Source organism: Cuculus canorus, chromosome 23, assembly GCF_017976375.1.
Source record: "Cuculus canorus isolate bCucCan1 chromosome 23, bCucCan1.pri, whole genome shotgun sequence".
NCBI lineage: Eukaryota > Metazoa > Chordata > Aves > Cuculiformes > Cuculidae > Cuculus > Cuculus canorus.
In genome coordinates this window covers 2,076,248-2,103,192 of record NC_071423.1, presented here as the reverse complement: position 1 = coordinate 2,103,192, position 26,945 = coordinate 2,076,248, and the positions used below count along the sequence as shown (strand labels likewise).

General features: G+C 44.4%; 1 protein-coding gene across 5 annotated transcripts in view; it reads left to right on the top strand.

Moving 5' to 3' along the window:
* APLP2 (amyloid beta precursor like protein 2) overlaps positions 1–26,945 on the top strand; it is a 48,844-nt gene that overhangs the window by 6,339 nt on the left and 15,560 nt on the right. For all 5 annotated transcript variants that reach the window (XM_054086915.1, XM_054086914.1, XM_054086913.1 and 2 more), the window contains exons 2-6: positions 17,807–17,980; positions 19,186–19,315; positions 22,809–22,921; positions 24,434–24,609; positions 25,125–25,342. In XM_054086915.1, the coding sequence (XP_053942890.1) occupies positions 17,807–17,980; positions 19,186–19,315; positions 22,809–22,921; positions 24,434–24,609; positions 25,125–25,342 (811 nt within the window). The remainder of the gene's footprint in view (positions 1–17,806; positions 17,981–19,185; positions 19,316–22,808; positions 22,922–24,433; positions 24,610–25,124; positions 25,343–26,945) is intronic.

Below are 26,945 nucleotides of genomic sequence, written 5' to 3'. Positions count from 1 at the left end.
AGTTGGTATTCTGTGCAGCGCCTGAGCTTCAGAGAAGTTTACAGAGGAGACAAAATCAATAACTGTTTGGCTCGAAGAGCTTCTCTGTGTTTTGAGGCTAACTGAAAATCTTTATGAAGTGATGACTTTGAGTTCAAGTTTTTCAAGTCACCAAATATGAAGGGCTTAAAAATTGCCAGGGTGAGTTAGATGCAGCCTGACAAAACCCCCAAAGCCACAGAAGGTGTGAGCTGACTCCTTTCCTGTCTGTCTCAGGAAAGATTCCCATGTCTTGGCTCTGGGATGAGGCACAGAGTCAGTTCACCTTGACTACTGGCTGTGTGACGGGTACATGGTGTCATGCAGAGGTGGTGCGTGGGCAGTAGCTGCATTTCAGCGCTTCGGATCAATGACAGGGCTGCATTTCCGTGATTTCATACAGTAAGCGTCTCTCCAACAAAATTGCAACAGTTGGAAGTGTGTTTTGATTCAAGACAACGGCAGAGAGAGACAGACCCACACAAGCAGTCAGGGCCAGGGTTCTTCAGAAACACTAGGTTGATACTTGGAGGAGTTACCATTTACGAGTAGCTGATTGTCATGTTCTTACCGGTGACTTCATGGTTGAATATAAGCAGTGTTTAACCTTGGAAGTTTCCTTACTCCTTCAGGTCTTTTTTCCTTCAACAAACATTTGCTGCTTGGATTATGTTTTCAAATGTCTGGTGTGTTCTGAGGTGTTGGTCAGTGTTTGGGGTTTTTAATTCTTGCTGCAGAGAGAGGGCTTTATGTCATAACAGGGGCTTGCGTTTTCGAAGGCTGAGGAACTTGAGCACAGCACCTGCATGAGAAAATTCACTGAAGTAGTCAGTGAGGAGACCTCAAAAATCATCTTATGGTGCTTAGGGACACGGTTTAAGGGAGTGTTAGGAATGGTTGGACTCGATGATCCAGTGGGTCCTTTCCAACCTGGTGATTCTATGATTCTATGTGAAGATGAAACAGGGGTTTTGGTAAACTGGTATTTTCCAGGGGTTGCCCAGTACCCAGATGTTGACTTCAGTACAGAGGTGTTTAAATCAAAAGCCAGACAGTTGCATTTTTAATCTTTGGGCTTTTCTTTAAAGGTTCTTACTTTATTTTTAGCTCCAGCTCTCTACCAAAAGCTTTGTCCCTTTGGTTTTGGATTTTGGGTTGATGAATCCCACTAGTTATGAAGTCATTGGATAGTGTGAAGTGACAGCAGCAAAAAGAAAAAACCTTGCTGATACCATCTGTTACAATAAACATTATGCACTCATGTTGGATTTCAAGCGGATTTGGATTGCATATTCACAACAGAAGCTGGTCTCTGCTTAGGCGTATGGTGACCTCCGGCGTAAAGCTTTTAATCACCAAATTCTCTAGATGGTTTTGGACTTGACATGATACGTTGCCGGGTCTAAGTTAAGTAGTAGGGGGTTTTTATCAGTGTTTAATCTTTTCCCATTCATATTGGGGCTAGTAACTTGCCAAAAATGGTCCTAGAGGAATCTACGTGAATTAGTATAATTCACTACTACCAAACGCTGGTTGACTTCTTATGCTGGTAGTCTGACAATAATTGTGGCCTGAAACAGAGAGGGGCAGATTCCCTTTAATCTGCTAAGTATTCCTCTCGAAAGATTAAATGCAAAATGTTGATTCAAACCTGTGGTTTGAGTTCCCAGTGAGTATATCGGCATTTGAACGTGAGTCTCTCTCTGCATAATTTATCAAAGCTCTTGCTGAAGAAATTGAATTTGATGTCTGGTTCGTTTTACACAGAAGGATCACACAGGCATTTAGAAACCCTGAAGAATGAAGCGGTGTCAGGATCCAAGCTGAACACATTTGCGTGTGCGTTCATCCTGGCCAAAGGTTAATCCTCAAGTGTCGGGTATGGCAGTGCTCATGCGTGGACTGAAACATTGCTGCTTGTCAGGAAAAAGGGAAACTGAGGAATTGTTGAGAGTGCACGTTATTGGGGAAACCAGTTATTACTCTGTTCAAGAGCAGGATGCTCGCAGCTCCCACTTGGACTGTTGGAATAAGATTAAGTGCCTCTAAGTAGTTTGAGTTGCAGGATTTCAAATAACTGCTTCATTTCCAGAGTCTTTAAGTACTGCCTCACAGCCTAAGCACTGGAAATGCCAAGTGGTGGAGAAGGCTTTTTTTCTTGGTAGCCAGCCAAAACTGTTGTGACTTTGTGTTTGCGATGGATGAGTAGAGCTCAGCCTTCAGACATGAATGTCCACAGTGCTGCAGACTGGAGCAACCAGACCCAGTGAGAGGTGTCCCTGCCCACGGCAGAGGGTTGGAACTGGAGGGGCTTTAAGGTGCCTTCCAACCCAAACAACTCGATGATTCTGTGACTTACCTGGGTAAGAACCAGACCCCAGAAGAGGCTGAGTGAACTTTCATTGTGGGCTGCGAGATGAAGTTAGGATGTTCCTATGGATGTGTGAAGCTTGGGCTTGGGACAGAGCGTCACGTCACAGCAAGAGAAACTCACTGGAGGCTTTAAAACAGGAAAAAAATTGTTCCTGTCCCTGTCACTCCTGATAAATGCTGTCTTGTTCAAATTGCATCAATACTTGCTCTGCAACAAAGCTAGTCAGTATGTGAATATTCTGTTTAGGGCAACAGCCGCTTTCTCGGAAGCAATTTACCAGTAACAAAGGCAGGAGATGAATGGCCTGCCAGAGAGCAGCCTCGGTGCAATGTAATATTTTGCACTGCTGTATGCTGCTGGCTTTGTGAGCTGAATCACAGCTTGCAATTTGCTTAGGTCCCTCACCTCCTGGCTCCCTGCTTATGCTTTTATCGGTCCTTACATATGTACAAGATAGATTTGAGTCTGCGAATAAGAACTCGCATTAACAGCAAGAGCTGAAATCTGTTACCTACGTTTCAATGGGCTATGTATTATGTGTAGTGTTTTAGATAAATTAATCCTTCATTTTAAATGCTGGAATCTTGCTTCAGAAAGTCTTTGTTTCTCAGGGTAAGAGACAAAGATGTAAACATCAGCCAGCTGATCACTTCAAAGTCCTTTTGCCTTCTCTCTCTGTTCAGCAGGTCCTTCACTCAGCAATGTGGCTCCAAGGAAGACTGTGGAGAAGAGCTGGATTCCTAATGTAACAGGGCAGTTAAGATTGCAGGAAATCTTCTTTCGGATTTGTTTAAATGTCAAATCCACAATACAGACAAAAGACACACAGAAGTTGAGACTGAAATTCCTAGCTTTGCATGGAATTTTTGCACACAGTTATATTGAGCAAGCTTTGGCAACTTGCTTCATGTGGGCATTAGTGTGATGAGCAGAATACTTTTCAGAGTATAACTATATGGGAGGTTTTCCACAGGGCATCTATAGCTTGTTAATTCCCTCTTTCATTACAGGGCACTGATTAGAATGCATCATTGTAGTCCTTTTGTAGTGGATGCTGATGTATTTCAAGAGCATTACAGTTCTGAAATGGCCAGTGTCATACTTGCTTAGTGTGTATGCAGAAAGCAAAGCTGGTTGCTCTAGAGAAGAGCATTACAAAGATACCTACAAAACTTTGGGCTGCAAACTCTGTCTATAATGTAGAAGTGAGGAGCGCTGTGTTCTAAGACTCAGTGGCCTTTTGCTTCAGGAAAATGCACAAGTGACTTCACTTAATTTGCCTTGCTACCCTTAGTTTCAGCCGGGCTTTTTGTGTTTCTGTCATGTCGCTATCTTTAAAGAGTTATGCAAAAAGTTAAGTCGTTATTCCCCATTACGTAAGTGGCTTTACTAATTCTGTTCTGTTCTTTCATTTCATAGTCTGTGATTATTAAGTTTACATTGATCGTATAATTGAGGGCATAGCTAGCATTTAGCCACAGCTGGCAGCCGAGTCAGCTGTGGAAGATGGGCTTAACATGCACAGCTGTTTGTGGCTACACTTCAGCAACTCTTCCCCCGCTGTTGACTTGGGGATCTGTTGCCACTTAGATAGTTATTCATAGTTAGTAATTCTTTTTTTTAAGAGGATGCTACTGACCTGCCCGTGAGCTGCTTCTTGAGCCGTAACAGGGGAATGGTAGATTTTTACTGTTAGCAGCTAGCTTTGAATACTCCAGATCAAGTAAAGCGGAGATTTTTTTTTGTAATTTTTTCCTTCTGTGCCTTGGAATAGCTCTTCAGATACATCTCTGAGCAGCATCCATCAAACGATATGTATCTGCATCACATCTAGGATGATGTTCTTCAGTGATGAAGAGGATTAAAATAGTCATTAAGCTGCAAAATACACCACGTGTCACGTAAAGTACAAAATAAAGATACAGGCAGGCTGAGCGTGCTGCAGTGGTACAATCTGTTGGAATGCATCAGGGTGCGAATGCCTTTAACTTAGGCCAAATTTCAAATGCTTGTATTGCAGGAAGATGAAACTGAGGCCGAGTTTGCATGTGGAAGCACTGGGCCTGCTGCTGTCCAGGTGCTTTTGTGCTTTCGTTTTCTGTCCCGTGTCTGAATGGGTAGTTGGGCCTCTGTAACACCTTGGCTCCTGAGAGAAACAACATTGTGTGCTTAACAGGATTTGCTGGAATACTCCCTGCAGTGATGAGAACTAACTTTAGGAACAAATAGTGACAGAGGGCTGTTCGTATTATTCCTGCCTCTTCTGGTCTAATATTTACATCCTTCTTATTGAGAGGTAGAACTATGGAAATACAGATGACCTCTAATGGAATTGTGTGACTCCATAGTGAGTCCATTTGTCTTTACTGTCCAGGCTTTAGAATTGCCACACAGCCTTGACCCACATGAATTCATTCTGTGCCGCTTACCTAACCTGTTTGCCTCCTCAAACTGGTTTTAAGATCAGATAAAAAAATCCTCAGTGCAGTATTCTTGGAGCCTTCTAAATGTTCCTGGCCTCCGAACACAAAGTCACCTGTTACTGGTGTCGCTGGTGTCACTGGGGACCGTGCAGGCTGAGACAGCCTCAAAGACAATTAAGAGGTAGTCTGTTACGGAGCTCATTTGGGCTTTCGGTGGTTTTGGTTTTTATGTGTCCAAAGAAAGGGTATGAGAATGAGCCATGTTCCTGGCTGTCTCTTGCTATTGCATCATCAAGCTATAATTTTAGCGTGGCTTTCTCGGGTGCTGATCTGTTATGATGTGAGACATCTGGATTCATTCCATAGGGCTAATGCACAGCAGTGAAGTGCCAGATTCTGGCCAGGTTAATATTTGCAGCTGAGATGCAGCCGTGATTCTGAATTAAACCCTCAGTGGGCTGTGTCTGAAGTCAACTAGTGACAATCAAACCTAACCACTCCCCAGGCTTCAAGCTTTGTGCAATGTTTTCATCCTTTGCCTTTGAGAAAGCTCTGCTGAAACTGCTCAGCCTGTGGCTAGGAAAATGATGAGTGGCCTAGGGCTTCAGTGCGCAAATCAATCTGCCCTCTGATCTCTACCCCAGAGATGGGATTTGCATGTTAGGTCAACATTTCTGTTGCTGTCTGTGTCTGCTTGTAGGGTGAAGGAAAGTAAAACTGGTTAGTGGTGACTGCCTAGTTATTTCTTCATTGCTTGAGTGTGTACCATGCTGGACAAGATCGTCTGTGCAGGTAAAAAAGCTTCTCTGAGAAAAGGTAAATAGTCGCCTTCTTCTCCTCTTTCACAGCCCCTTCCGAAGGCGAAAACAAAGAATTGTTTGGAATCCTTGTGTTCAAAATGCCATATCTTGAATTTTCTCCTTGGTGCTCCTGCAGCTGGAGGGCACCTTGGTTTTAGGGGGAAAGAGAAATGGTGTTGCTGCTGAGATGGCCAGCCTGGACAAAGAGTTTAAATCAAATAAAACAAATAGCCTTTCAGAGACTTGAAGAGGAATTGCTTTTGTGGTGACAGAAGTTCTTGGTGTACGCTACCTCTTTAGGGCAGGACTAGATTGTCTATTGCTGTTCTGCCTGCTCTTTTCCAAAGAGCAATTGCCCTCACTGCTGCAGGACAGGCAGGTTCTGCTTCCACGTCTATAATAAAGCTTTCAGCCCATGATGGGTTTGTACTCCAAAGCCTGTACTGAAGTGTCACATTTCTTAAAGCTCATCAAAGAACTGGCCATCAGGTGTATGCAGCTGTGCTTTATGACTTCTTCCACTGATCTAATGGTCAGTTGTAGTTCAGCTAAGTAGACTGAGAAGAAGTAAGACCTGCTTTGTACCCCCTACCTTGAGAACTTCTGGGAAGTGCTTCACGAAACCTTGAGGAAAGAGGTATCGTTGTACGCCGAGCTCATTCTTCCCATTGAAACCTGGATAAAATTGCTAACGAGCTGAAATCTCATTTTATCAGAAATAAAAATCAGTTCTCCCATTTTTTTTTATTTCCATGCGCTGTGATACAACCTGATACAGCTCAGTAGACTGGAGAGCTGTGACACTCAGCATATAGACGTCAGGTGCGGTTGTACAGCATACAAACCAGCAATAGCCTGGAAGTATTTGAGATTCTAGGCTGGCTTCTGTTGAACTAGTTTTATTTTCTGGATCAGCAAAATCAGTAAAGGGGATCTGGACCCAGCCGGCTTTAGTCTGTGCTATAAACTACTACTTAATTTTCTAATAGCATTAAGCAGTTATGCTAAGTAGAGATCTGTAGCTTCCCTTAAAGGAGCTGTTTAATATATCCATTAGAGTTTTGGTATGCTAGCCTGGCTATGATATGGCACTGCAACTATTAAACCCCAGCTGATAAATTAATGCTTCAGAAATAAAATGCTACTAAATTAGTCAGGATTGCTTTTAAAGAGTAAAAAAGTGAAATCCATTAAGCCATTACTGAGGTCCTTTCTTCGCTGTCTGTGACCCTGCTGCTGACAGAACTCCAGGGGGCTTCAAAAGGCATTTTGTCATTCAGCCCTGCTATTGTGTCGGGCATCTAAATTGAGATGTGGGACTCTGTGGGACAGGTGCAAGTTCGCTGTTATCCTCTCATTTAGAAGAATTGTGGAATCACGGAATGTTTTGGGTAGGAAGGGACATTAAAGCCCTGTTCCACCTCATGCCATGGGCAGGGACACCTCCCACTGGATCAGGGGCTCCAAGCCCCATCCAACCTGGCCTGGAACCCCTGCAGGGATGGGGCAGCCACCACTGCTCTGGGCAACCTGGGCCAGGGCCTTCCCACCCTCATTGTGAAGAATTTTTTCCCACTGTCTAATCTCAGTCTTCCCCCTTACAATTTAAAGCCATTCCCCCTCATCCTGTTACTCCAGGCCCTTGTAAAACGTCCCATCCCAGCTTCCCTGGAGCCCCTTTCAGTCCTGGAAGCTGCTCTAAGGTCTCCTCAGAGCCTTCTCTTCTCCAGACTGAAAAATCCCAACTCCCTTAGCCTGTCCTCATAGCTGAGGTATTCCTGCCCTCAGATCGTCTTCATGGCCTCCTAGACCTCCAGCAGTTCCATATCCTCCTCACGTTGGGGATTCCAGAACTGGATGCAGGACTTCAGGAAGTCTTGTATCATACTTGGCTTGTATCAGAAATGGGGTCACCAGCAGGTCCAGGGAGGTTATTCTCCCTCTGTACTCAGCACTGGTGAGACCGCACCTCGAATACTGTGTTCAGTTCTGGGCCCCTCATCACAAGAAGGATGTTGAGGCTCTGGAGTGTGTCCAGAGAAGAGCAACAAAGCTGGTGAGGGGCTGGAGAACGTCTGACGAGGAGCGTCTGAGAGAGCTGGGGTTGTTTAGCCTGGAGAAGAGGAGGCTGAGGGGAGACCTTATTGCTCTCTACAACTGCCTAAAAGGAGGTTGTGGAGAGGAGGGAGCTGGGCTCTTCTCCCCAGTGACAGGGGACAGGACAAGGGGGAATGGCCTGAAGCTCCGTCAGGGGAGGTTCAGGTTGGATATCAGAAAAAAATTCTTCACAGTAAGAGTCATGGGGCACTGGAACAGCTGCCCAGGGAGGGGGTCGAGTCGCCTTCCCTGGAGGTGTTTAAGGAACGGGTGGATGAAGTGCTTAGGGACATGGTTTAGGGAGTGTTAGGAATGGTTGGACTCGATGATCCAATGGGTCCTTTCCAACCTGGTGATTCTGTGATTCTGTGTGATTCTGTGATTCTGTGAAGAAGGAGATTGTGAGATTTGAGCCTGAATTCTGCTATTGGTCCTGGGATCGTTCTGAGAAATATTTGGCTGTTGGGTGACAAGCTTAAAAGTAACCAGGGAATGCTCTCACCACCTGACTTTAAGTATGAGGTGTTGCTCTGAGCCATTCCACTCTTCAGCCTCTTTGCTGCTTAAGTAGGGAGTGTTTGTCATTCCTTATCCTGTGCGCTGGCTGGCTTGTGTGCTTCCAGGTTGCCAGCATTAGTGGAAGGAACTGGCAGCCTTTCCTCAGCTTGATTGCTCTTTACTGGGGTCAAAAATACTGCAGTCTGGAGAATGAAAGAACTGGTTTTGGTGGGAATTTGAGATGGTTTTGCTAAGTCCTTTTGCTTTTATTATTTAGCCATAAACAGTAGGAACTTCTGATAAGCAGCTGGCTGAAAACTGAACTTCCTTGGGGCCATGTTTATGTTCAACTTCTCTGTTTAAGAAAAAAAATTGCATTTACTGCAGCTAAATAAACTCAGACCATTAGGATGGCAATCTTTGAACAGCAAATACAAAGATTTGGTTTTTTAAAGGACTGATTTCTGAAAGGTTCTTAAAGGATTTTGTTTTGTAGACGGGCAGTGGTGGAATATGCTGCCTGAAAGATGCTCCATAACAAGCCATAAGCAGTTCTCAGAATAAATGATAGTGGGAGGTGTGTGGGAAGGTGCGTGGGGAGGTGTTTTTCATTTACAATCCCAGTTTGCATTATTTCTTAAATATATCTAATAAGAGCTAGAGTTAAGTTAACCTTTCTGGGTAATATCTACTGCAGACTATTCTCAGAGACCTGTAATGTATAGAAGTAATCTGTGCTTTTAACAGAGCTTTGAAAGTTTTAAGTATAAACATATCCTCGGTTTGGACAAGGAAAACAGCAAGGCTGATCCCTCGTTTCTTTTGGTAACATCTTATTTTGGTCTGGCTCAGCACACCCTTGGCAGCAGCAAAGATGAAAGCAGCCCTGCAGTTTAGCTGTGCGTTTCCTCTTTTCAGAGGATGGTCATTAGCATGGTTTGGAAATACAAGGCTTAAAAACCTTGTGGTTTCCTCTCCCAGATTTGAAGTTTCATCTGGACTGCTTGGAGGGCAGGATTGCCAGTTCATTTAGTTGGGGTTTTATTCATTTGGGGGTGGGCAGTGATTAGCGTGACCCACAGAGCTTCAGCATGGTTAGAGCGTGCCTGTTATTGTTCCTGTGTGCTGTAGGGAAGTCCATGTGCAGCCCAGTGCAGGACTTTAAGATGCCAAGTGAGTATTTTACTGCATTCCAGAACAGTTGCAGTCTGTGAACATAAACAGCCAATCTGTGATTAGTCAACAACATCTCTAAAAGGAGGATACTTGAGCTCATGATTGGTTGAGACCAAACCCAAACTGCATTGCAAACTGCATTCCCACTTGTTATCTTTCCTTTATCTTGCATTTTTTCCGAGGTATTTTTCCTTGCTGCTTCAAATTCTTCAAGCTCTGTTAAAACATGCCCTTCATTTTCTTGCTTGCTTTTTGGATTATCGTGTGTTAGGTAAACCACAACCTGGGCAGCCTTTTTACCTGGAGTCACCGGAGTAGTGAGCTGCAAGATCAGACGGAGGAACAGCAGGTTCCTCCAGTGGTTTCACCATTGCAGACTTTATTGGGAAGCTCCCAGTGAGCTTCACGAGATCTTTAGAACAAATGTGCTGTTCTAGGGAGATGGTTTGGTTTGGTTTGGTTTGGTTTCCCCTCTGGAATGTTCAGTCACTTCAAATCAATAGTAAAGGTTTGGGGTTTGCTTACCTGATATTAGTAAATTACCCTTTTCTGTCAGTGTTGTCCACTTGGAAAGCCAGAGGACAAGTTGTTTGTGTGGCTTGTGAAGAGTTTTAGTGCAGAAGTTATTTTTGCTTCGAACAAATTGCTTTGAAGTGATGGAAGATTTTGTAAATGTACTTTCCTGTATATTACGGAATCTCTGTATCCTGGTAACCACAGTCGTTATGTTCACCAGCTCTTGTGTTGCTGAAGTGCCTTAAGGTGGAAAGGGCTCATTACCAAACCATGTAGAGAAGTCCCTTACGAAATAGCTTATCTCAGCGCTTCTGTGTACGTGTGCTGCTGTCAGTAGAGCCTTTCTGCTCTGAACAGTGATCGTTCTTATTAACTCAGATCAGTAACGAAAGCTGGTGAGAGCTGAGGGTCCAATGTTCTCTCTAATTGGAATGAAACACTATTATATCATAGCAGTTTTTCCTACATTGTGTTTTGGATCTCCCTTCTGAGCGTCCAGGAAGGCAGAATAGCCCCACAGGCTTTTTCTTTAGTAGGTGTTCAGTGTACCTGGAATTTTAAACTGAAGTTTTCACTTGCTAACACAACACCTTGAGTCTCTGTGGCTCAGATGCCCAAATAATTCATGTGGGAGAGCAGGAATGAGTCTTTCTGTGCAAGGCAGAATGGTGACACAGATCGGAGCAATGAGGAGTGGAGGATTACACTGGGCTGAGCCTGCTGGCAGGTGACCTCAGATGAGGCGCTTGACTTTGTGCCTGAGTTTAGCCCAGTAATAAATAGGTCCCGACTCTGTGTGCCGTGACTTAGAATCGCTCCATAAAAAAGGTACTTTAAATAGACCCGCTGCTGAATAAGGAAAGGAAGTGCAGCCGTCTGGTGCTTTGCATGAGAATTGTTCTTATGTCCTTGTGAGGAGTGGGACGCAGCCTGACTGATTCAGCACATTTGGTCCTACCTGTGCTCTGCGTAAGGGTTATTAATGTGTAATAGTTCTGCCCACCTCGTTTCTCACTCCTATAATTTTAGGGTTGCTCTTCGGGTGAGCTGTTCCAGTCCTAGCCATTGCACGCAAGCGTGAGTTTTGGAAGCTGGAGGCCTATCAATTAATCTGTTCTAAAGAATGCAGCTCTGGGGACAGGAACATTTGTTCAGGGAATGTTCCAACTCGGTTATTCTGAACTTTGTCTCTCTAGGGGTAGAAAAATGGATGCCAAAGGCAACCATGTTACACAAACAGCTTTGGGAAGGCAAAACTAGAGTGAATCGTGGGTTTCCTGAGTTCGATCGCTGCTCCTTGAGACTGGCTCTGCACCAGTACTGCCTGCAGTGCTGCTTTCCCTATCGGAATGTGGCAGTTGCTGAGTGCAGATGTCTGACAGGCAGATTATCTGCCCAATGACTCATGTAGACTTGGTTTATGGAGCATGATAAACTAGAGGAGGAGGGGAAATAATCTACTACCTCATTAGTACAAGTTCCAAGGGCAAAAAGACTGCCTGTGAGTCACGGGTACTTGGAAATCTCCTCTTTTCCCTGTAGAAAGGTGGAGGAAGGTGCAAAAGCAGCAAGGAATGCTTCATGCTTCGGCAATGCTTTGCTCTGTGGAATTAAGTGGTTGCTGTTGGCACGTATGCGAGTACATGGATTACTGTTGCTGAACTTCCGAGTGCTGGAGGCTGCATGTGAGCCATAAACAGCGGCGCTCTAAATATAAACTGCACCCAAGCTAGCACTGCAGCTCCTGCATCGGTTTCCACTTTTCTGCTGGTGCAGAATCCTCGACCACAAAAGTCAATAAAGGACAAGCAGATGAGAACTCCACCCCTTCCAGCAAGTTAAAGTAAGCCAGAGACTGCTTTGCTGAGATTTCTGCCATTTAAATTCAAAAGCAAACACAGGCTGGTATTATCAGCTCACACCAGATCTGCCTGCAGACAATAATTCTTCCTGTCTTGGACCTCTGCCCACGTGCATTATTGTAATTATCAGCAATTTAAAAAAAAATAAAGCAATAAAGCTAGGATGAGCTGCTGGTCTGTAGATTTAGTGCCTGCTGCGTCAGGCATTCATTAGCCTTCCTGGGTTCAAGCCACCTATCTGCTGAATAAAAGCAGGAAGGGAAGCTAAGGAAAACAAAGCATGAAACACAATCTGAAGCATGAATTGAAAGCTCTGCTCCTGTTTACAAGTTATAAATCCAAAACCAAGGGAATTTTAAGTATTCTCTTCAGAAAAGTTCTTGTGCATAAAGTCCCTTTGCCATCTTCCCTCACTTTTTAGTTGAAGTGTTGGTTTCCTGAACTTTAGCTTGCCATAAACCATTAATTCACAGGTGAGATTCACAGCAGTGAATCTGATGTTTAAGGGCTGTGTGGCAGGTCGAGATCCATGAGGGCTCAGCTCTACAATTCCAGCCCAGCCGTTCTCCTTCCAAAAGCTTCAGCTTCACCTCAGGTGGCAGTGATGGAGTGTGGGACTGCAACATCTCTCCTTGATTTTTCATTTTCGTTTTGCCAGGGCCTGGCTTCTTGTGGAAGGAGAGATGCTCATGGACTTCAGCTCTGTAGGCAGCAGTAACGTGAGGGTGCGGCTGAGCTTCAGAGCAGTCAAGACCCTGCACAAATGCACGTACTGATTTTTCAGTTTAGGAAAGGGTGAGAAGTTAGAATACCCAAGGGTGAAAATTTACAATAGTCACACATTTAAAAGCGGCAGCCGTTAAGACTGGTAAGGAAGTGAGACTCATTTTTGTACCAAAGGAGCTGTTAGAACTCCTCAGTGGTCTTGCAAGAGTTCAATTCCTACCCTTTTACCTGTGGGTATTGGACAGCCGGAGGAGGAGTTGTGGTGCTGACACCCCTGTGCTGCCCTCCAGGTAGAGTAGAAAGTGTTTTTTTAAAAGAAATCCATAAAAACTTCTTTTTTTTTTTCCTTTCTTTAATTACGTGAAGGCTGGAAGCGCAATCATCTGGATAAGGACTGTGCTGAACAGCATGTTCTGCAGTTCAGGTTGTGGTTCGTGAGCATTCTGATTTAATAAGCAGTATTGCTTTCGAAGGGCTTTGCTTAATTAAAAACAAACAGCGCAAGTAATCTTTCAAAGTCCTGCCTGGCATTTTTGTCAGTGTAGCAGCAAATCATTGTGCAGTACTTGTAACTCTTGTGAGCGGAGGATTGTGATCCAACCTGCAGACAATCCTGAAAGGCCGTGTGTTTTCTTTTGCGGCAGTGGATGCCCTCAGCAGTGTTAATCCTTGTTGTCTGGCCACCACGTCGGTGCAACTCACAATCGGAGCTTTTTCCAGCAGCTTATAAATTCTAAGAGAGTGGAGTTTCAGTTTTAAAGCAATTTCGTTTTCCATGGTTGAATCCGGTCAGGGCGGCTGCTGTGTTGCTGCAGAGGAAGCCTGCGGAGAGCAGGGGCAGTACAAGTTTTCCTAGCAGGCTCTCTCTATTCCTCAAGCCCTGGAGCCCTTCTGCACCAAATGTGCTGGCTGGGAGACTGATTTTCTGTAATGCATCTGCCTAGGTTTTCTTTGGAAGCAATACGTCACGTGAACAGCTCTGCCATAAATGAAAAGGGAATCCAAGATTTCCTGCTAAGCTCCCATCCACTCTGGTTTTGCTGGAATAAAAATCTATATTCTGGCTAATCTGATCAGATGAGCAAGGTTACTGTCATGTTTGACCTCACGGGTGATTCAGAAGACTTGATGTTTTGTGGATACTTGTGCGCTGTAAGGGAAGGCTCTCGGGAACTAATTTCTATGAAAGATAACGAACAACAGCTCTTCACAAATGAGGAACTCTGATCACTCTTCTATCCTGAAGCCCTTATACCAAAAGGTTTTCCTGAACAGCATTCAAACAGCTGAATAGAGAGCGTGCTGGGTAAGCTATGTTGTGATGAGGTTTAGCAGATCCTGGAAATACAAAGCAAGGAAAATGAGTGTGTTTTTCATGTGTATGCCTTTTTGAACCAGAAATGCATACATTTCAGAAGTAGGTGTCAAATATTTATGTAACCTAATAGGAATTTCTACTTTAGTATTCCCAGCATTGAAGCAGAGGCGCCCCATAGAGCAGAAGCCATGTAAATTCACAGAAATGCTCCCTCGAGAATGTTGTTGTGCTGTGCCATGCCCAGCATCTCTCCTTTGAGGTGGTGGATACTTGTAGGAAGAAAAGGCCTGACCCTTTTTTGGAGTGTACAGGTAAAGCTCACTGACCAAACTGCTGTCTGCGTGGAAGAAGGGAGTAGTAAAAGGTTGGATACTCATCCAGAGACAATTCCCTCAGAGAAGAAGATTTAGAGGTTTGAATTCCAGTGTTTTGGGTCCATAAATCAGGCACTGTGTGACAGGGTGAGGAATTTAACTGACGTTAACTGGCTAGAGATTTATGTGTTTGTTGAATCAAATACTACTTCGGTCTTGGAAAGCAAACTGGGTAACAGAATTATACCAAAAGGCAGAGCAGAATTTATCATGAAACATCTTGTAAGTGCAAGTGCCAGGGAGGAAAGTAATGGTTTATGTAACTGTCTTTTCCCAAATAACATTCATCTTGCTTTCATGTTATGGATACATATTAATAGGATAGTAGCTCCTAAAATACTGTTCTCCAGGGATGTACACAGCTGGGTGAGCTCTCTTCTATTATGTGTGTGCTGCCCCTCCAAGCCGTCAGTCTGCTTATTTAAGAGCTGGAATAGTTGGTCCCCAGCACTAAAAGAGGCAGCTGCTTCCATTTACGGGTGGGAAATTCCCAAAGAAAAACGTGCTGTCAGTTTGTTATCCCTCTGTAATGTGGAATGGGTGAATTCTCTGCAGTGCTGAAGAGCTTAACGAAGGACATGGCTTTATCCCAGGCTTCGTGCTGGCTTACGTGTTCTCCAGCAGAATGGTGCCTGAATGTCGACTCGCTGACCTCGGGCACCGTCAGCTTGAGTGATCGGCTTTTCTCTTTGTACACCACAGCAACAGAGACAGACTTTGTCCCCAAAAACTCTTGTAGGTGACTTTCTGCTCTGCTGAATAAGTGGTGTTAAAGGTGCAGCCTCCACCGGTGCAGGTGGAATTGGGTGTGCTATGTTCTCCCATTACAGGTAGAATGAGCTAGAAATCCTGCGTTAAATAGCTGATGTGTTTGGCTGGAACGGACTCTCAGTGGTGGAAAACTGAAGCCCATTATCAAAAATCTTATCCAGCAGGTCATGGGGTTAAAGATCCAGCTTGGGGATATCAGAGTTCATTACCTTACTCAACGGTGCGATTCAAGAGAAGATTTCTTCCATTTGATTAAAAGTGATGAAATCAAGCAAGTAATTAGTCTCGTTTGTTCAGCTGTGAGTTGAGGCTTAGCATGTTCTGGTAGCTACGGCAACAGCGCTGCCTGATATGCGAGCTATTTGAGCGATCCAGGGAGAAGGAGTGATACCTCTGGCACTGTGCGAGGTGTCAGGCCCGAGAGCGGCGAAAACAAACAGGAGCTCAGGGGCTCGCGTCAGCATGTGACGGGCGGGCATGATTTCAGGAGGCTGGTATGTGTTTGAACAGGAGCCTTTGTTATGAATGGATTACAGATGGATGTTTCTGCCTCTCGGGATGCAGCCTGCACCTCACCTGCCTGCGCACTTACCCTGTTCTGCTGCATCCTTGTTAAGTTTGCTTTGAAGAGAACACATTTCAAGCACAGGCAACGCTAATGGTCTCCAAACTCTTCGTAACACGTACATTTTATTCTCTTTTGATGCGCTGTATTCTTCTTACAGGGGTTAATGCTTTGTGCATACTTGGTCTTGCATTTCTTTCTGTTGTTTTCAGAGTTCGGCTTGAATCTTGGATGTAGCTGTAGCATTGTCATAAAACAAAACTGTGTTGTGGATGGTTTCCTTTAACGTGTCAAGTCTTGTGCTCTCTGAAGAGTGGGTTTTGGTGCCAAAGTGGTGTTTGGAGAGACATGAAAGGCCCTCTTACGAAGTTTGCGTGTGTGTTTATAGAGGTAGGAAGGATCATTCTAGGTTTGTCTTTTTCTTAAGAAATGATCTGGCAGTGAGGAGGGCAGCGTAAAAGCGTGGGTTTTCCTGAGTGGTACTGGTAAGCACTTGTTAGAAGCACGTGTTTATGAAATTATTTGATCTCTGAAGGAACAAAGCTCTTCCACCCTGTTACCCAAGCTTGGTGTGTTCGTCGGAACACCTGTAGAACTCCAGTACGTAACTGTTCTCTCCCTCAGGGCAGAGACAACAGCTGTACCTACATTAAACTTAAAAGTATTGATGAACTTGGAAGCATTTTATTACTGCAACACTGGTGCTATGTAGTTCAATATTTCATTGCTTTGTGATCTGTGCTAAAACTTGTACTCATGAGCATCTCTTGGGTGGGAGGATTATGGTAAGCCACTTGTATGTGACTGTTTCTCTTAAAAGTGATGTGTAGTTGAATGGTTCTTGACAGCCAGGGGGTAATTTTTCTGAAGTTAAGGTGTGAATTGATGCTTTTGTGTCTCAGGTCGGTCTTATCCCTTAAGCACCAGCCTTGTGTTTTTGTTACTGAACAATCCTTGACTCTCCCAGTGTTGAAATGCCTTATCTCCAGGCAGCGATTTTGTGTGCAAACGAGAAGGGGGAGAAATGAGCTAATTATGATGGAGTTAATTCTTTCCTAGTATCCAGCATTGAGGAGCTGCACACAGGGGTTGTTTCGTTGAATTCCACTCTCTCTCATATATTTGCTTTAGGCATACGCGTACTGATATAAGTTGATGGGGACCTGAAGGCAAGAGGGGACGAACAGTGCCTGCAGTAATACGTGGCTTTTGAGTACTTGGGAAGTTGAATACTGAGGCAAGGCTGCTACCAGGAGAAAAGCAGCTATGGAGCGGCGGTGCCCCAAAGCCTCTGTGTCTTGCTGGTTCTAACCTGCCTTGTCCAATGTAGTTGAAATGGTTTAAATTTACTAAACACCCGAAAGAGCTTTTGATTTAGGCATTCGTCTGGGTTTTGAGTAGTTCCTCTTCTTTTCTTTCCTTTCTTTTTCTCTTTTTTTTTTTTTTTTTTTCCCTTTTCCTGATGGTTATGTAGGGAGAGGGTGTTCAGCTCCCACCATCCACTCAGTCTTTTCAGAAAAGAAACAACTCTGCGATTTAATTTAATGCCCTTTTTCTTATTTTGGTCAGCCAGCAAGAGTGCAGAAGGGGAACCTGACCTTGTTTTCATTGATCGGTCTGCAGTTTGACCCGAATGTGGGTTGTGTTGTTGGTATTTGTCTGCTGGTGAAGGGTGGGAAGGGGACAGAACACGTGTTGGAAACCAGGGAGTGCCCTGAGGGAGAGACAACAGGCTTCAAGGAGTGGGTTGCAGCAGCTGTGTTTTTCTGGTTCGACAGAAGTCATCTTTACTTTTATGCTTGGAAAGAAGCTGAGGTGTTTCTACCACAAATATTTGAAGATCTGGGGAGAAACGTATGGCTTCCAACTCTAAGCAGGCTTTGTGCAGTTGGAATTATTTATTTTATTAATAGTAGCAGTACCTGCTGCGAGTGTAACGTCGCAGTGTTGCTTCTGCCGTAAGTTATTAGTTATTTATCTTCAAATATCAAGTTAAATTTTTCTGACATCAGTGGTGGGCACAGGCTTTCAGTGTGAATTACGCTTTGTTTTTGTAAGCTGTTGCTCTGCGATCAGAGTTTGGAAAAACAAAACTTGCTGGTGAAAAATTGGTGTGGGCTCACGGGCTTTAAGGAATACGATTAAAAAATAAGTTTGCAAGACTCCACAGATACCTGGATTAAGCGGGACCTCTCGAGAATATGCCAGAGGGTTTCTGGTTCTGTGAGTTGTTCTGCTTTCCATCAGATAAAGCAATCAACATGTTTTGGTTTTGTTTGTCTTCACAGGCTCTTGCAGCCAATGCCGGGACAGGGTTCGCAGTGGCAGAGCCTCAAATTGCCATGTTCTGCGGGAAGCTAAATATGCACGTGAATATCCAGACCGGGAAATGGGAACCTGACACTTCTGGGACCAAGAGCTGCTTTGGAAGAAAGGAAGAGATTCTGCAGTACTGCCAGGAGGTGAGTTTTTCTGTGTGATCCTGAATTTCACTGCTGCTAAGGAATTGGAATTCCCATTTAGCCGGTCGATAGCAAATTAACCCTGCAGGAGACTAACCTGCGTTTGACTAGCTTGGTTCCCTGAGCTGTCCTGCTGTGTTACAGCACAAGAAGAACAAGGAGGACGCTGTGGTGGGGCTTAGGAGTCACCTCTGATGTAGATCAGCTTGCACTGCCCCAGAAGGTCCTTGGTCTGTCAGTCAGAGAGGTACCCGTGTCTGTCTTCACAGGGATTCTTTCAAACGTTCTGCCACTGAGCCAGTTAACCAGCTCTGTATCTGTGCAAATGGCACCTGACACCTTTTCTAGTTAGAACGTGGCTGTGTCCTTACCGGTGATGTGTTCAGGTCAGCCAGAATATTAGAAAAATATTTTCATGGAAATATTGAGAGTATTTTTAGGCTCTTCATGCTTCATTGCAAAAAACAATCCCTTTTCAGCGTGCTTCAGATACACCGTGGCGTATTGGCCTTGGTAAGTGTCTGTAACTGCTCCTCCGAGGTGACAGGCACGTAAAATACCACAAGGAATGTTTTTTTTAAATGAGAAAATGGTAGAGCGCACTGTGTCTGGACTAGAAAATGTTTAAAGCTGTTCTACAAGGCTGATAAAACTGAGGCTATACTTGGTTTACATAGCGGAAGCCTAAATATAAGTCAGTGTCTGAGCTTGAGAACTTGAGCAGGACGTAGGGATCATGTGAATTCATCAGGAATGGAGCAGGCATAAGGAAACCTGAGCTAATAGCCTGACAAGTGACAGGAGAGTCTGAAGATGTTACTGAACCCTACTTGTTGGAGATTGCCCTCTTCCAGAGGATATTCTGCTGCACCAGGCAGAATATAGAACAGATAAATACTCCTCCTCTATGGTCACGCAAAGCCAAACACCTCAACTTAACGCTGATGAAGGCTCTTGCCCCTGACCTGACTTCCTTCTGCTGCAATGGAGCGGTGACACATTCCATTGTCTGTATGACAAACAGTTGGGGGCTTTTTTATGTCTTCAGCTGTTGTAAGCTTGATCCAAAAGAGAATACGTGTCCCTGTGCAAACTTGAACTTGTTCCTGTGTAGAGAATTAGCCTCACTGCTTCTGCTTAGGAGTCACTTTGCACGTTCTTGGTCCTTTCTGGAGAGAAACCTGTCTCTGTGTCTCATTAAACAGATGTATCCAGACCTGCAGATTACAAATGTGGTGGAAGCCAATCAGCCCGTCAGCATCGACAGCTGGTGCAAGAGAGGAAAGAAGCAGTGCAAGGACCACACTCACATTGTCGTGCCCTACAAGTGCCTGGGTGAGTGCCTGGTGTGATGTTTGTGTGTTCTTGTGGGAGGAACAGAATTCCCTCCTGGCATCTTCCAGAAAGAATGACCCAGTTTGTAAGGATTCTCTCCTATCAGGTTGCCATTTCTACATCCAGCTTCTACTGAAACATTTCCACAAGATGGAATTCTGCCTTTCTCAAACAGATCGACAGCTTGATAACAGCTGTGGTGGAATAATGGTGCCTGGTGTGGAAAAGAAATCCCTGTTCTCTCTGCAACTGCCATAAAAACCTGAAGGCTATTGTATTTGAGTATCACAAAGACATTCAGGATTTAATACTCTGATCCTATTTTTGTGGAGCTTTAATATTTTGTTGCCTTGGAGACTTGAATGCTCAGTGTGTTCAGGCTTCCTGCTTTGGTCTTGGCAAGAGATCTCTATTCTGTTTCAATGGCTGTATTTAAACTTTGCTGTTTCAAAGAGGCGCTGCTACTTGCAGCTGTATCCCATGTCCTCACTTTGAACTGTGAAAGAGTGTGAGATAAACCGTGATGGATTTCATGGTGCTTTCCAGAATCTATCCAGCCACTTGAATCAGGTGACGTGTTTAGCTTGTTTACCTTTTGGCTTTTGAGCCGCAGGTTGGACCTGACATTGTGCTGCACTGCATGGGTTCTTAGTAGTTAGCTTAGTTTCATCTGGCTGAATCTCCTTTCAGTTACCCACTGGTTTTGTAAGACGTCTTGTGCAATCTTGGAGAGTCTGACTGCTGGGAACATCCAGTGGGAACCGGTTTCTGTGATTTGTATCTGTATCTCAGGTTAGGATGTGGTTTGACATGGGAGAACACGTGCAAATCTGCAGCTCTCTTATCCTCTGTGTAACGCCCTCCGCTAGGCAATCGTAAAGCATTATGTAAAAAATGAGATGGGGTGGGGACACATCCTGGGAGAAAGACACAATTCTCTATAGATGTAGAAATTTGGGTTTGAGAAGCAACCAAACCCAGCTGATCATACTGCGAGCTTCTAATGGAAATAAGGGTGAAAGCATGATCTCTGAATTTATGAGGAGTCATCTCCTTTAGAGGTGATCCTTCTATAAGCCTATTCCCAGCTGAAAAATCAGCTGATTTTAGTGACACTGCCCTAAAATTTCGTAAGCATTAAACTACCTGTTAAAGTTTCACAGTAGTTTTGACTTCTGTGGCCCAGCCTTCAAAGCAGTTTTGGTTTTCAGGTCAGAGTTGCAAATCAGGAGGCCATACGTGTATGAAACTTGTCGTTTTTAGTGATCCTCACATTGCTTGTGAGGACTAGCCGATGTGTTTCTTTCGGTGCGTATGACTTTTTGATGATAGTGGAGCTGTGTTTCTTTATTCCCATTCCTGCTTGTGTCTTCCTTGAAACATTAAAGCAGGTTGGCTCTTGTTCTCTCTCTCTTGCTGAACCTTCTCCTGCCACCCCCACCAATGTTTATTTGTATTTTAAATGTGAAGGGGGGGGAAGGGGAAAACCCATTAGCAGTGCCACTGAGCTGTGAAATAAAGGTAACAATAGGATGATGGGAGCGGGGCCAGCCTGGTGAGGTGTGGACAGACAGACTTAACAGTTCTGGCTGAGCTGCCAGATGGGAGGGAAACTCCTCTTATGCTGCTCTGACCTTCTGGGAAAAGGAGAAAGGTTTTTGGTTTTTTGACATCAGTGGCCATTGATAGGGAAGGTGTCCATTCGTCCTAGAATCACCGAATGGTTCAGGTTGGAAGGGGCCTCATTGCTCATCCATGGGCAGGGACACCTCCCACTGGATCACATTGCTCAAAGCCCCATCCAACCTGGCTTTGAACACCTCCAGGGATGGGGCAGCCATGTGTAATGCGTAGTGTGTAAGGATTTCCATTCCGAGGTGAATAGACAACCTTCTCTGTGCCTCTTGGCTAGGATTCCGTTTTTTTTCGAGATAGCTGTTAATTGGCTGCTCTTTGGTACTGAATATTGTGACTGATCAGTTGGAGTTGCCCTCAGTCCCCTGAACAACCATCTCTTGATTTTAAAGTTTGATCAGTTTTAGCATTTTTATCAGAAGCATTTAAACTTCTTGTGAGAAGGAAGGAGGGAAGATTATTAACTTGAAACTCTAAACTGGTCTGTTTTGGGGTAAGAAAATGGGGAAAATATCATTCCTCTGTTGTGTCTATTGGTTTAACGTGTAACTAATTGGAAAGGGCTGCTAGTCATTTTCATTATGTTGCAGTCGTTATTGGATAATCTGTCTCTAAATCTACTGAATTTATGTATGGTGCATAGAAGTGTCCATGAGCCGTTGGTACCAGTGCTAAGGGACTGCAAAAAAACCTGGCATGCAAAATATTAAAATTGATTTTGAGAAGATGTTGAAGATTGGTTGGACAAATCATTCAGCTCTCCAGAGAGCCTGTGAAATGAGGCCTTTGACTTAAAAAGTTTTCCTCTGACTTTAAAAGCCCCGCTTGTCATGTGTGCAAGGTATGTTGCTTTGAAAGAGTCGGACTTTAGATCTTCTCGTGGTCTTGTCAGAGTATGCAGATATCTCCTTATTTTGCAAGTAGTGGATGTAGCATTTAAATCTGCAAGAAAGAAAGAAAGATCTCACCTTTGAGAACATTTTACATTTTGGATTCCAGTGACAGTGCTCGTTAGGGATTCTGGGCAGAGAAGAGCAAGCAATGCTCGTGTAGTTGTGACACTGATTTCATGTGTGTTGGTACCAAGCTGAGCTGTGGTGGAAATTTAAGCTAAATAGCTTTTAAGTCCAGCTAATACAGAGTCTGTAGAGCAGGCTGATTCTCTCTCTCCCACCTTTCCGAAAGCAAGTCTGGTTTTAAGGTTGTGCCAGAACTTCATCATGCCTGTGAGGTCGTGGTTCTCTCAGTGTTGGATTGCAGTGTATTTGCTGACTCTGGTTTGGGCTGTATAGTTTTATTTTTCCTGCCCTCTGTGTTTTGGTTAGGACTGTCCCTGTCAGGGATTGGGCTGCAGTTGATCCTGAATGAAACCACCTGGAAACAAAATAAAACCAAAGCAAACAAGACTTGCTTGGATAACCAGATACTGAAAACACAGATAACGCTGGTGGTATATAAAAATTTCCAGGCTGTTACAGCTCCAGACAGCATGAACGGGCTTTGGTATGATGCAGCTCACATAGAGATCAGCGATTAAGGAGTTTGAAAACTTCCATATGCAGATGCAATCTTTTCAAGGATTGTTCCCCAATCAACTATTAACTTGTGCTGTAAACTTTGGTTCATCCTTAGAGCTCACACAGTGTTGGTCCCTACTCCAGTTTTCACTTTGGAAACTCTGGGGCTCTGTTTTTCTGTGAATTTGCAGAAAAAGCCACTGGTCTGACCCTGTCCTGCTAAGAATATTCCAGGTGTTTAAGGCACTTACACACAAGTGTGCAGTGGGGGAGTTCCCATATTGGCTTTGCTTCTTGTTGGAAGTTGGACAAGGGAACCATGGATGTTTTTTGTTTTTCAGTGGGCGAGTTTGTTAGCGATGTCCTGCTGGTTCCAGAGAAGTGCCGATTCTTCCACAAGGAGCGGATGGATGTGTGTGAGAGCCATCAGCACTGGCACACCGTGGCCAAAGAGGTAACTGCGCTGCTGCGGCAGGAATATTCCTCATCCAGGAATTTTGGATCTCTCCATTTGTGGTCTTGGAGCATAACAGTGCTTATCTCTGGGGTCTGTTACTCCCACGTTCCGTCTATGGGCTGGGGCAGTGGAAAAACAATTTATGAGCACGTGAGTGACTTAAATAATCCGTGTAGGTAGCTGAGTTATTCTTCACTCCTGAAAGGCTGTCCTGAGTAGCTTGCCCAAGATCATACGCTGGGATGGAGCTCAGAATTGAAATCAGGTCTCAAGGATATTACTTTAACCAAAAGCTCATCCTTCTCTACAGGGTAGAGCTATAGTGGTCAGGATTTTTCCTATTTTGCTTGCACATTCTGCACAAATGTACCTGCTGCTGCCGGGGATTTGGTGCGGGGAGCTTGCCTGGGGACAAGCTGAGTTTCATTGTGGCTGATTAGTGGAGGTTTTACATAAGAGATGGATTATCTTCTCAGAGTAAATCTCGCCCATGGGGGTTTTTTTGTGTGGTTTTTTTTTTATCTGACTAGCAAAACTGTTCAAATTCTCCGCACCCATTTCAGCTGAGGGTAATGAAAACGAGATCAGGAGGAAACATACGTGTTTTCCATTTTGTAGGAGCAGAAGAGCAACACAATATTTAGTTGTGATACCATTTGTAAAGATGAGGTTAAGGATGCACCAGTTAAAATTCCTGGTTTTTTTTAAAGTCCTGGCAGCAAAAACCTATCTAAATAAATCTGTGCTAGAGGAGTCTCCTTTTAATTGAGGCCAAACTTGGTAATGTCTAGCAAATTTAAAAATCAGTTGTTTTCAGTGTGGTTGAAGAATTTTTCCAGACATATTTGGCTCATTTTACATCTGTGCTGTAACAAAGCAAAGCACAGAAGGATTCTCATGTGTAGAGTGAAGCCTTCCTTACTTCATTCTTTTCTGGGACACCACAAAGTCATGTCATTTCCTTAACTTGAGAGAAGTTTATAGACATCATGTCTAATCACAGTTTGCATTTGGCTTTTTCTTGAATTATCTGATTGATTTTCATCTACAACATGTTAAAATAATCTTGACACAAATTTTAGCAATTATTCACTTATTGCAATATAAAGTTTCATAGATAAATTTTAATAGATAAAGTTTAATGAAATGGCCAGCCCAGAAAAGCAAACAACAGTTATGTTTCTTTCGAGTACTCTCTTCCTTGAGCTGGCACAAAACGTTATTTCTCCTGGACACAGCCAGGCTGACAAATCAGTGGTTGTTAGGGGCTGAGGAGCGTTTGCTACGTTAACACCAAGAAGCATAGCGTGGCTTTGAGTCTGAGACTGGATTTTGCTTAAGCTACAGGTTTCAAATTCATTCTTCAGTGTTCAGACTGAGGTCATATGTTGCTGTTGTCTTTCTGCTGTAAAATGTAGGCCGTCGGTAGCATCTTTGGTATCTATGATAGGCAAACGTTAGTTTTACCCAGGCAAGAGCCTGATGCTGAGCTGGCGGTTTCTCTTTCAGGCCTGTCTGACAGAAGGGATGATCCTGCACAGTTACGGCATGCTGCTGCCCTGCGGAGTTGACCAGTTCCACGGAACAGAATACGTTTGTTGTCCTCAGACAAAGGTTGTGGATGAGGCGCTGTCCAAAGAGGAGGAGGACGAAGACGAGGATGAAGACTATGACCTTTACAAAAGGTGGGTTCTTACTGTCACAGATGTTAACAGCGCTGTTTTGGGACTTGCTGTTACGAATTTCACGCAGCAGCTCCCTGGTGGTGAGGACTAAGAGGAGAATTTCTGTGCTTTTGGCTTTCCCAAAGGAGTGTCCTGAGCTTGAAAAAGCCTTGCGGAAGGGCAGATGACTTTGCAGTGCTCCTGTTACTGGAGGAGTTAAACAGCCCCGCTCCCTCCATCCCATAGGCAGTCAAAAAGATTGATTGCTACCATAGGGACCTCCCTCAGATATGGCAGGTTTTCACTTGCTGAAAAGAAACTGGTGAGAAAATGCAAGGAAGCACTGCTAAGCCAGAATGTCTTCCTGTAATAGCCGGGAGGTCCTGTGAATGGGCTGATCAATAGTTGGTATGTTTATTTTTCCCACCTCTTGTGTTTCTAGAACAGATGTTAGAAATCGCTATTCTGGTGCAACAAAGGTTGGCAGCAAAGTGATGAGCCTTATCTCACCCCCTAACCTAACCGTATCCCTTCAGTGAGTTCCCTACAGAGGCTGGTGTAGAAGAAGTCACAGGAACAGCTGTGGAGGAAGATGAGGATGAAGAAGATGAAGAGGAAGAGGAGGAGGACGTGGTGGAAGACCGCGATTATTATTATGACAGCTACAAAGTTGATGATTATAATGAAGAGACCCCCACTGAGCCTAGCAGCGACAAGGCTGTCTCTGAAAAAGAAGTCAGCAGCGATATGAAATGTAAGACACATTCTAGCCTGCAGGCTTCTTCCTTCTTTCAGAGCGTTCTTGTTGGCTGTCAGTTGGTGATGGGGTTTTGATCAAGTCAATAAATGCCACTTGGAAGTTTTATTTGCCAGATAAGTTAGCAAACACAGGAAAGCTGATGATGCTCGTGTTTCGAGTGCTGAAATTAACTCTCTAGAGCATGGGCCATATGTTTCCAGATAAACAGCAGTGCTGCTGGCAGAACGCCCAGTGTTCGGCACATCGAACGAGCACCTCGGTGAAGGTGCATTGTTGAGTCAGAAAACCATATCTGCGTGGGCTAATTTTGGAAGGCATTTGGGGCACTCTGTGAATTTAAAATCCTGGTTTGGGGTGATTATCTCGGATTTGGTGTTTTATACCAGTTTATGAAAAGGAAGCTGGAAGTACCTGGCTGTGCTCTGCAGAGGTGGTGTAAAGGTGCCACCTGATTGTGTAAGGTTGAGGAAGATGCTTAAATAGGCTTTGCACAACCCCTTCTCTTTCATGAAAGCAAGCCAGCCAGCGCAATTGGCCCAGTTTTATTATGAGTAATAAATCCTTCCAGCGGTAGTGAGATCTGCTGCACTCGTGGTAGCTTTTGTTACACCATGGGTGCCGTTGCAGAGGGCATCTGTGGACTGTGGGGTGCCTCAGCATTATTCCCTGCCCTGTACTCTTCGTGTAGAAGTGTCTGCAGAGGATGGTGGAGGGGAGAGAGAATGAAATTCAATTAGCTACAGATCACCGAATCATTGCCAGCAGTTCTTGCATCTTTTTGGTAAGATGCCAGCATGCTGCAGATAATTTTGCTTGCTGAAACAAGGCTTAGCTCATACATGTACAGGACTGTTAGAGATCTGCAGGTGTGGAAACAGAATTGGAACAGTGTGATCGGGGTGTCTGTTTTGGGGGTACGTATTCTTTTTTTACCAGAAGTGCTATAAACGGTTGCTAACGTATGGACCGTATCTGTTCTCTTGCCTCAGAATCACCCAGCTGTTTGTATCGCCTGCTTTTTGTGAGGCACTTCATGTGTCGTGGCTACCTGGAGTTTCAATATTTAGTGTATAGATGTTTCCAAACTAAAAAACCTTGGCAGTCGTGTTCCTTTTGTTTAGCCTGCCATTTCACTGGCTCTTATACCTCACTTTAAGATGCGAAGCATCTATCCAGGCAGAGTGCAGCAGAACAGGACATCTTTGACTGCTTTAAGCAGCCCTAATGGGATTTCTTTCCATCATGCTGATTTTATACAGTGGAGACTGTACCACTGGGACGCCCGAGGCATAACGCTGTGGCATCAGCAAAATAGAGCTGTGCTGTTTCAGCCTCTAGCTATGCAGAAATCACTCTGGCAGATGAGAGCTCCATGTTGAGACAACTGCTGGTGTAGCCTGCTGCTGCGCATTCGCTCCAAAGCACTACACGCAGGCGCTTCGCTGGCAAACTTCGTGAGGAATGCTTTTGCCTTATTAAAGATCCCCCTCCAAAACTGACAAAAGCCCTCTGGTTGGTGCAGTAGCGATGCTGGGGCCGGTGCTAGTGCCTCAGAAGAGAGCGTGAACTAGAGCCGCCACTGCTTTGTGTAAGTCGC